The 10,437-nt window shown below is 38.1% G+C and overlaps 1 protein-coding gene across 1 annotated transcript; it reads left to right on the plus strand.

The window, feature by feature from the left end:
- The first annotated feature begins 5,178 nt into the window (after window positions 1-5,178).
- On the plus strand, window positions 5,179-5,967 carry LOC130981506 (uncharacterized). The gene has a single exon (XM_057905101.1). The coding sequence runs from the start codon at window positions 5,179-5,181 to the stop codon at window positions 5,965-5,967; it is 789 nt and encodes a 262-aa protein (XP_057761084.1).
- The last annotated feature ends 4,470 nt before the right edge of the window (window positions 5,968-10,437 follow it).

The raw sequence follows: 10,437 nt of genomic DNA on the forward strand, positions 1-10,437 counted from the left end.
AAGCAAAAATCTGATTTAGAGGCTGACAAAGGACTGTTGATGTTGTTGGATTCTGACCTCCCTGCACTCGAAATAGAATTTTTGAAGCTACAGAAGTCCAAATGGCACGCTCTTAATTGCGTTGGAAATTAGACATCCAGGGCTTTCCAGAAATATATAATAGTCCATACTTTGCCCAAGTTTAGACGATGCAAATTGGCGTTTAACGTCAGCTTTCTGCCCTATTCTGGCGTTAAACGCTAAAAACAAGTTGCAAAGCAGAGTTAAGCGCCAGAAAGAAGTTACAAACTGGCGTTCAACTCTGTGGAAGACCTCTACATGTGAAAGCTTCAATGCTCAGCCCAAGCACACACCAAGTAGGCCCGAAAGTGGATTTCTGCATCATTTACTCATTTCTGTAACCCTATTAACTAGTTTAGTATAAGTAGAACTTTTTACTATTGTACAAGGGGTCTTTTTCCCTATTTTTCGTATTCACATGCTATTTGGGGAGGCTGGCCATTCGGCCATGCCTAGACCTTGTTCTTATGTATTTTCAACGGTGGAGTTTCTACACACCATAGATTAAGGTGTGGAGCTCTGCTGTTCCTCGAGTATTAATGCAAAGTACTACTGTTTTCTATTCAATTGATGCTTATTCTTATTCTAAGATATTCATTCGCACTTCAACCTGATGAATGTGATGATCTGTGACACTCATCACCATTCTCACTCATGAACGCGTGCCTGACAAACACTTCTGTTCTACATGCGAAAGCTAGAGTGTGTATCTCTTGGATTCTTGGTCCCCGACGCATGGTTGCCTCTCCTGACAACAGAGCCTTCCATTCCGTGAGATCAGAGTCTTCGTGGTATAAGCTAGAATCCATTGGTAGTATTCTTGAGATCCGGAAAGTCTAAATGTTATCTGTGGTATTCCGAGTACGATCTGGGATGGGATGACTGTGTCGAGCTTCAAACTCACGACTGTAGGGCGTGGTGACAGATGCAAAAGGATAGTAAATCCTATTCCTACACGATCGAGAACCAACAGTTGATTAGCCATGCGGGAAACCGTAGAAGACCATTTTCACTAAGAGGACGGGAAGTAGCCATTGACAACGGTGACACCCAACATACAGCTTGCCATAGAAAGGAGTATGAAGGATTGGATGAAGGCAGTAGGAAAGCAGAGATTCAGAAGGGATGGGGCATCTCTATACACTTATCTGAAATTCCCACCAATGAATTACGTAAGTATCTCTTTCTTTATTTTACGTTTTATTTATATTTTAATTATTAAAACTCCATAACCACTTGAATCCGCCTGACTGAGATTTACAAGGTGACCATAGCTTGCTTCAAGCCGACAATCTCCATGGGATCGACCCTTACTCACGTAAGGTTTATTACTTGGAGGACCCAGTGCACTTGTTGGTTAGTTGTGCGAAATTGTGAAAAAGAGTTGAGATTATAATTGTGCGTACTAAGTTGTTGGCGCCATTGAGATCATAATTTCGTGCACCAGCATGCCAAGTCAAAGGCGTAGCACGCCAATACAAACTTCTAGAGAAGAAGGGATAAGAACTCATTGAAGGCGTGCCACTTGAGACTTTAGGCGTGGCACGCAAAGTCAAACTATCAATTGGCATGCCACTTAAGTCCTGGGTGTGGCACGCCAGCTTACTGAACCAGAAGGGAATGTTCATACACCACAATGGGCGTCGCACGCCAGTTCAAACTTCCAAAGAAGAGATTGGAGACTTTAATGAAGGTATGGCACACTAGTACAAGTGACCAGAGGAGAAGAGTGATGAGCTTAACAAGTGCGTGGCACACCATTGCAGGGCGTGGCACGCTAGTTCAAAAGTCTAGAAGAGGAGCTTGAAGATATCAATATGGGCATGCCACTTTGGATCTTTAGCGTGGCATGCCAGTTCAACAAGCATCATGGGCGTGCCACTTGAGAGATGGGCGTGGCACGCCAAGACGGCTTCACTAAGGGGGCGTGCCACTTGGTAGCCAGGAGTGGCACGCCAAGCCAAGCTATTGAGCTGGGCGTGGCACACCAGTCACACGCCACGCACACGCCAATCACATGCCTCGATTTAGTGGTTTTTCTCTTTAGTTTCAACTGTAATTTTCTTTTCCTGGTGTAATTTTCATTTCCAGTAGGAGTAGTATAAATACTCCTTGAATAGTACTAAAAAGGGGTTGGTCATTAGGTTGGAACTTTGACTTTATTTACTTCATCTTCTTCCATCTCTTGTACTTTTCTCTAAATAATGAGTAGCTAAACTCCCTCTCATTGGGGGAAGGAACTCTACTATACTTGAAGGATTAAATGATAGTGAATTTCTTCTTCTCTTCATCTCTCTTTGATATTCTAGAAGGAATTTCTTTCTTCATGTTTAGTTTTTAATTATCTTGAAAAAGATATTGAATGCGATTTGGGTTTCATGGGAGCCTTGGAAAAGGAAACATGAAACCATGCTTGAAATCCCTTCTCAAATTGAGTAGACCTGGATTTTGGGATTGGATATGGTGACATAAAATCTATCCAATTATTTGGATCTGTGACATATAATTAAGAACCAAACTTGTCTCTCTTCATGAGCAATTAGGCCAAGGAATTGGCTAATTATCAAGATTTGAGAGATTGAATCACCAAGGAATTGGGGTTCAATCAATCATGATTGCCAAGAGGTCAATGAGTTGCATGATTTAAGATGAGATAATCTAAATTTTGATCCAAAGAGAGCAACATCTCCCAACTCTAATGAGTCTTCCCTACCCTTATCTTTCCATATTCTTTATAGCTTTCTTTAATTTCTGCTACCAACCTATTCCTCGTTTACAATTCAATCATTTATATTTCTGCAATTTACTTTCATGTTCTTTATGATTCTGCACTTTATTTCTTCCCTTTATTTTTAAGTCATTTACAATTCTGTTATTTAGAATTCTGCACTCAACAATTACTCTTGATTAGCTTGACTAATTCACCCAGTGACTAAAGTTGTTTAATCAATCAATCTCTGTGGAATTCAACCTCAATCATTGTGAGTTATTACTTGATGATAATTTGGTATACTTGCCAAGAGGAATTTATTGTAGTGATGTAGTAAATTCTAGTCATCAAGTTTATGGTGACGTTGTAGTAAATTCTTTACTTTGTTAATTCCTTTAATTTCAGTTCCTTATCTTCTTTATTTCTTTTAGCGCTTGAATCTTCAATTATCCATTGTATATATATCCATTCTAACAAGAAGCACACTAACTGTTTGATGCTTTGCATCAACCAAACTTGACTTACCCACCCTTCTTCCAAGAGGGTGTTCATCTTTGTTTTAGATTGTGTTTTATGTTGTGTATGACATGGAGGAGAGGAGTTGTAACCTCCTATAATTCTGAACCTGAGAGGATGTTTCTATGACTGAAAAGAGAGGCAATGGCAAGAGGCAAAAGGGTAGTTGGTGAAGAAGAAGAAGAGAATCCAACCCAAAATATGGAGTGTGAAGCATACAATCATCAATATAAAGTAGTGGGCAACCATGCTCCCCCACAAGAGAGAAGAGTATTAGGCTCCTTCATTAATCCCAATCCTGGAAATTGTGGGAGCATCATCTTGAAACCTACCATACATGCCAACAATTTTGAGCTCAAAGTACAGCTAATCACTCTTGTTCAGAGTAGCTGCTCATTCGGAAAAAATGCTCAAGAAGATCCAAATCAATATCTAACTACCTTCTTGAGAATCTATGACACAGTGAAGGCTAATGGTATTCACCCTGACACCTATAGACTGCTTTTGTTCCCCTTTTCTTTTAGGGACAAAGCATCCAAGTGGCTGGAATCTTTTCCAAAAGAGAGTTTGATAACTTGGGAATAGGTGGTGAATAAGTTCTTGGAAAAATTTTATCCTCTCCAAAGAGTTATCAAGTTGAGAACTAAGCTACAAACATTCAGACAATAAGATGGAGAGACTCTCTATGAAGCTTGGGAGAGATATAAAGAGCTAACAAGAAAATGCCCTCCGGACATGTTCAATGAGTGGGTGCAGCTGCACATTTTCTATGAACGATTGTCTCAAGAGGCAAAAAAGGCTTTAGATCACTCTTCATGAGGCTCCTTCAATACCAAGAAGACAATTGAAGAGGCCATAGATATCATAGAAACTGTAGCTAACAATGAGTATTTCTATGACTCCGATAGGAACCCAAGGAGGGGAGTAATGGAGCTAAACTAGATGGATGCTCTGCTAGCTCAAAACAAGGAGATCACAGCAAAATTGGCAACTCTAACTAAGCAAATGGAGAGGAATCAAGTCTCAGCAATCAACACTCAAGCATCAATACAAGAAGGAGCTAGTCTGAAAGCTGAATATGAATGAGAGCGGGCCAACTATGTGAACAGTCCACCTAGACAACCATATGATCCCAATGCCAAACCTACAACCCAGGATGGAAGAACCACCCAAATTTTGGGTGGAAAAACCAGCAAAACCAATCCCATGACCATAAGCCATACCACTCTAACCAATATAACAACCCTAGCCATCAATCACACAATCATAGATCCTACCACAACTCACATAATACCCCTTTCCAATCCAACTAACAATCACATAGCAACCATTCTCAAAACACATCATCCTCAACCCCACAACCATGTGATGACAGTGACAAATTTGCAAGATTGGAAGCCATGACATGAATGGTAGAAAATATTACTACTGCCACAGAGAGACAAGCACACACTGATAAAAAGATAGATGCATACTAAGAAGAGGTCAGATCTAATATAAAGAACTAAGGAACAGTAATCACAAAACTAGAAGCACAATTTAGATACCTATCCAACCAGATGCCCATGTCTACAAATGCATTCCCAAGTGATACCATGATTAACCCAAGATGGAAATGTAAGGCCATCACATTAAGAAATGGGATGGTGGTGAAAGGGGCATCTTCAAGCTATAACTTGTAAGAAGAAGAGGCTGCCAATGACTCAAATATCAAAGAGGAAGAATAGATACATACCCCAGCCCTACCAAAGCAAGTCTTGAAGCCCTATGTACCAAAGGCACCCTACCCATAAAGGCTGAGAAAAGATGGGAAGGACAGCTAGTTTTCTAGGTTCTTGGAGGTCTTTAAGAAGCTTCAAATTAACATACCTTTTGTTGAAGCATTAGAGCAAATGCAACTCTATGCCAAGTTTCTAAAAGAGCTCATCACTAAGAAAAAAAACTGGGGAGAAAAGGAAACTATAGTGCTCACAGAGGAATGTAGTGCCATCATACAAAATAAGCTTCCCCAAAAGATGAAGGATCCTGAGAGCTTCCAATTTCCATGCATTATAGGGGATATTAGCATTGAGAAAGCATTGTGTGACCTAGGAGCTAGTATCAACCTTATGTCCTTGGCCATGATGAAGAGAATGAGAATTGAAGAGGCCAAACTAACAAGGATGGCCTTTCAACTAGCTGACAGAACATTCAACTTTCCCCATGGAGTAGTTGAGGACTTGTTGGTTAAGGTGGGAGAGTTTATCTTCCCAACTGATTTTGTAGTGCTTGATATAGAAGAAGAGGCTAATGCATCAATCATACTAGGGAGGCCATTCTTGGCAACAGCTAGGGCTATAATTGATGTACAAAAGGGAGAATTAGTCATACGGCTACATGATGAAAAGATGGTATTCAACGTTTTTACTGCCATGAGTTACGCAAAGGAATCCATTGGAGAATGTATGATGGTAGACATAATGAAGAAATTGGTTCAAGGAGTCCTAGAAGAAGATCAATTTGATGATGCAATGGAGCAAGAGCAACAAACATCATGTAGCGAATTACCACAAGAAAGCATGGAAGGTTCAATCATGCTAGACAAGGGAAACAAAGAGAAAGTGGAAGCACTAAAGCTGGAGTTGAAGATCCTGCCCCCAACCATGAAGTATGCCTGCTTGGGGAACAATAATACTTTTTAGTAATCATCAATTCAGCCTTGAACAAGGAACAAGAGGTGGAGCTCATTAAGGTGTTGAAACAACACAAGGATGCCATAAGGTGGACACATTCAGACTTAAAGGGAATCAGCCCTTCTATGTGCATGCACAAAATCCTTCTTGAGAAGGATGCCAAGCCCTCAATACAGCCACAAAGAAGGTTGAATCCATCAATAAAAGAGGTAGTGAAAAGGAAGTGCTGAAGTTATGGCAAGTAGGGGTGATTTTTACCCTATCTCAGACAGCCCTTAGGTGAGTTCGGTTCAAGTTGTTCCCAATAAGGGAGGAATCACAGTTGTGCAAAATGAAAGAAATGAGTTTATACCAACAAGAACAGTGACTGGATGACGCATGTGTATAGACTACAAATGTAACGACCCAATTTTCAATACGCCTAGGACATACCGGAAACTGAGCGCTACCAATTTGTCATCCTAATTATTATCTATTATTTATTATATGAGCTTGATTCGTTGTTAAAAGTGTAATTAGTTTGCGAGGTACTTTTTTTTTTAAATGTTTGGGTTAATAAACATAATCATTCATAAGCAATTCACAAATAATAATAGATAAAATGGTTATAAACAACCACACATAAATACATCTCAAGCGGTTGATAACATTACGTGATCCAGCCTTTATTAGAGTATAGCCTTTTAGTTAGAACACCCCTAAATATAGCTAAATAATATCTATATACATATATATACATACAACATCCCAGGTCCTGACCTGTTCAAGAAGTCCCTAAGCTGGCACCTAGGCTAGCCTAGACTCTATACTCACCTAGTCCCTCTAAACTACTAAAGTGAGGGAAAGTATGTTCTAAGTCTTCAAAACTCAAGTCAAGTGGAATGTCATCAAAAGGTGGAAGATCGTTTACTACTCTTCTGCACGATAATACGTTGTCATATGATGTCTCACTGGTATTTCATCACGTAGCCACATAACAGGAGTCTCGTACATAGGGTTTAGGTTAAAGTTTGCATACGAACGGGGTGCAGATGTTAGCTGGTTTCACAGTATATACATATAAACAGGTAATGGAGTTCACTCTAGACTCAGAAGACTACCTAGAGCAGAATCCTCTTTGCAGAATAGTCATCAGCAAACTACGAAAGGGTACTCATGCTTCCATCTGAAGGGGGAAGAGAGAGAGAAAGGGTAAGAACTGGGGAGTTCTTAGTAGGGCCGGGGTTATTAGTTAAGTTCATTAATTTCGTGTTGTTTAGCAGATAAATAGCAAAATACCGAGAAGCAGTAGACAGAAGAAACAGATAAATAGAGAAAATAGAGAAAATAAAAAGCAAAACACAAACAAAAGAATACAAGAAAACAAAACACAGACACAGAGAATAGAATGAAAACAAAGAAGGCATACATTCAAACAACAATCATAACAGAGGAAATGCGCGACCAAATATGATTCATGTCTAGCCCTAGTGCAGGTATTGAGCTCATCTGTCGGTTACATACCCGCTCCCGACGTAAACCAATAACCTTTGTCTGGATAAGGCTTTCCTGTTGGCAATATCCACTGCAAGCAACCTTTGTCTTGCTGGGCGGCACTTATTAGCCGATATATGCCCAACACACTCACTGTAAGCAACCTCTGTCTTACAGGAGCAACAACACACTCACTGAAAGCAACCTCTGTCTTATAGGAGCACACTAATCTCGATACCTCTGTAAGCAACCTCTGTTTTATAGCAAAGCATTATAGCAAGGTATCCCAGGAAAGCGTTCTCAGTGGTCGTACCACCGTCTATCTGACTGCCTCTGTACAGCAGATTCTTACATAATCATTCTCACTATCATCATTCATTATCATTCTCATTATTTATCATCACTTTCACATTCTTATGCAGTACCTCTTTCTTTCTCTGTTCAGTCATACTATATACAAACTTTACATCTTTCACTTTTACAGCATCTTAGCTCAAACCATTTCTCTTTATTATATTACTCTTTTCTCGTTGTCTTTTTACTCTGCTCTGATTACTCTTTTCTCTGTATCCCTTTGTTCTGCTTTGGTTACTCTTTTCTCTGTATCTCTTTACTTTTCTCTGATTACTCTTTCCTTTGTATCTATATTACTCTTTTTCTCTTTATCTCTTTACTTTACTCTGGTTGTTCTGATCTTCTGTGTTTCTCTACTCTGCTTTGACTTCTCTGCTTTACGTATGTATTTAAAGCTTATGTAAATTTCGGTATGAATAGTTAGCCTGTCCCAAGTATAGGTTCATTAAGTCTATACTGAAATAGTTTAACTTTTCATATTATACCTAACCCTAGTCGAAACTCAAGAACTAACTATGTTGCCCTAGTTCGTTTACTAATCTCTATTTGTTTTTATGTCATTAAAACTTTACAGACTTTTCCTTGATTTTTATCTTTTCTTTAACTTCTTATCTTTCCTTTATCTTTGCCTCACTATCATGTTATTACCACTCCCTAAGTGTTTTATGAAGGTAATTATGAGATTCTGCACCTATAGTTGTCTTTTTAAAACTTTTACAGAAAACTGCCTTTTCTGCATTATTTTATTATTTTTATTAAAATATTATTTCTAATTAAATATTATTATTTAATAGTTTATTATTATTTATTATTTTATCATTAAATTTTCGAAAATTAACTTTACTTTAACCTTTAACCTTTAAAAATTCACTTTTTACTACCCGTATCTTTTAATATTTCTACTTTAACCACCCTAACTTTCAGAAATTACCAAATAACCCCTCAAACACCAAAATAATTACTTTCTTGCCCTTTCTAAGATCTAAAAGGTGTTCTTCAATGTTCCTCACCACACTCAAAGTGTTCTTCGTGTTCTTCGTAAATTCTTCAGATTATTTCTCTGTTTTTACCCGTTTTCAGTCTTTTTTGCAACCGATTTTTACCAAAATTCAAAATAAATTCCCAGCCACTAAAACCCCATCTTTTATACATGATTTTAACACAAATTGAACCCCAATTTAAGGACTAGGGTTCGTTTTTCTAGCAGCCCTCAAGAACAACATTCATACCTTGAATATCATCAAATTTCATCAAAATTTCAACAAACTTTCACCAAGAATAACTCATATAAGCAATCAATTTCAAGCATAACCAAACTATATCATAATCACACATCTCAAACACAGCCAATCAAGATTAAATTCGTCACACCCTACCTGGTTTTGCTTTTCTAAATTCGGTTAGAATTTCAGCTTGTCCTTAAGCAGTTTTACCTCCTAAATCACATCAAGAACAACTTTAAATCCAAAAATCCTCAACAAACCAAATCTCACTCAGCATGTTAGGAGGTGATTTTGAACCTTAGACTTGCTGAAAAATCACGTTTCTTGGCCCTCAAGTCAAGTTAAACATGATTCCTAAGGAAGAACATCAAGAAAATACATGTTTAAGCATGTTTCCTTGAAAACCGAATTGAAGAGGGAGGGAGACAGCCATATCACCTTAATTATACCCTTGATAAGTCATATGATTATGTAGAGGAAGAAGAGAGTATCATTTTGGTGAAATCGGAATTTTGATTTGAGTTTTAGTTCAGAAGAAATCAAGCTTTGAAGATTAAGTGTTCATGAAGTTTTCTCTCTTTTCTCTCCTTTAAATTTCGGCCAAAGGGAGTAAATGACCAGCCTTGGAGTGTCTTGGAGGTGTAAGGTGAGTTTTGATTGGTTGGCTTGGAGGTGTATTAAAATAATATTAAAATATCTCAGGTGTATAACTACTAAAACTAGATGTATCGGAACACTTCTAAAAACATCTCTAAAAATTATTTTCTGAGCTACTAGCATAAATGACACTATAGTAACATATTTATTATGAGAATAAAACATGTATAATCAGGCCTTAGCATTGCTAAAGTCATCAGAGAGTGCTGGTGCTAAGCTGCACCAGTAAACTGTGAACCTGGTTAAACCGATTTCCTGTTTTTAACTAAAACAGACCAGGTAACCTTATAATATCATTCAATCATCTTCTAATACTAATGTAATGATAATATTATAAAATTATCTCTCTTCTCTCATTAATCGAGTCCGGTTCATTAAATAGAGACTATTTATGAAAACTAGAATCAAAACTCCTAACCGATACTGTTCAAAAATTAGGTTCTTCGTGACTACGTTATCGAGCTTGCCTAAAAAAGGTTCTAGCTTAAAGATGACATAATGACAATGAGGATTGAGATACTTGATGATATATAAGAGGTGTTCCCTTTACTGATCTTCCGGAGAAATCCGTGCCTTTAGAAAAGATTTCACGTACTCGAAAAACGGGTTTGTTACATTCTACCCTCCTAAAAGAAAATTTAGCCCTCAAAATTTCAGCCACGTACAAGAATCCATCTTCAAGCAGTCTATTTTCTTCAAGCCATTCTGACGACGAGGTAGGTTCGTTCCTTACAGCAATCTAACATAGCCATAGCCATGGAGATCATAACAG

The sequence above is a fragment of the Arachis stenosperma genome, chromosome 1 (assembly GCF_014773155.1).
Source record: "Arachis stenosperma cultivar V10309 chromosome 1, arast.V10309.gnm1.PFL2, whole genome shotgun sequence".
NCBI classification, from domain to species: domain Eukaryota; kingdom Viridiplantae; phylum Streptophyta; class Magnoliopsida; order Fabales; family Fabaceae; genus Arachis; species Arachis stenosperma.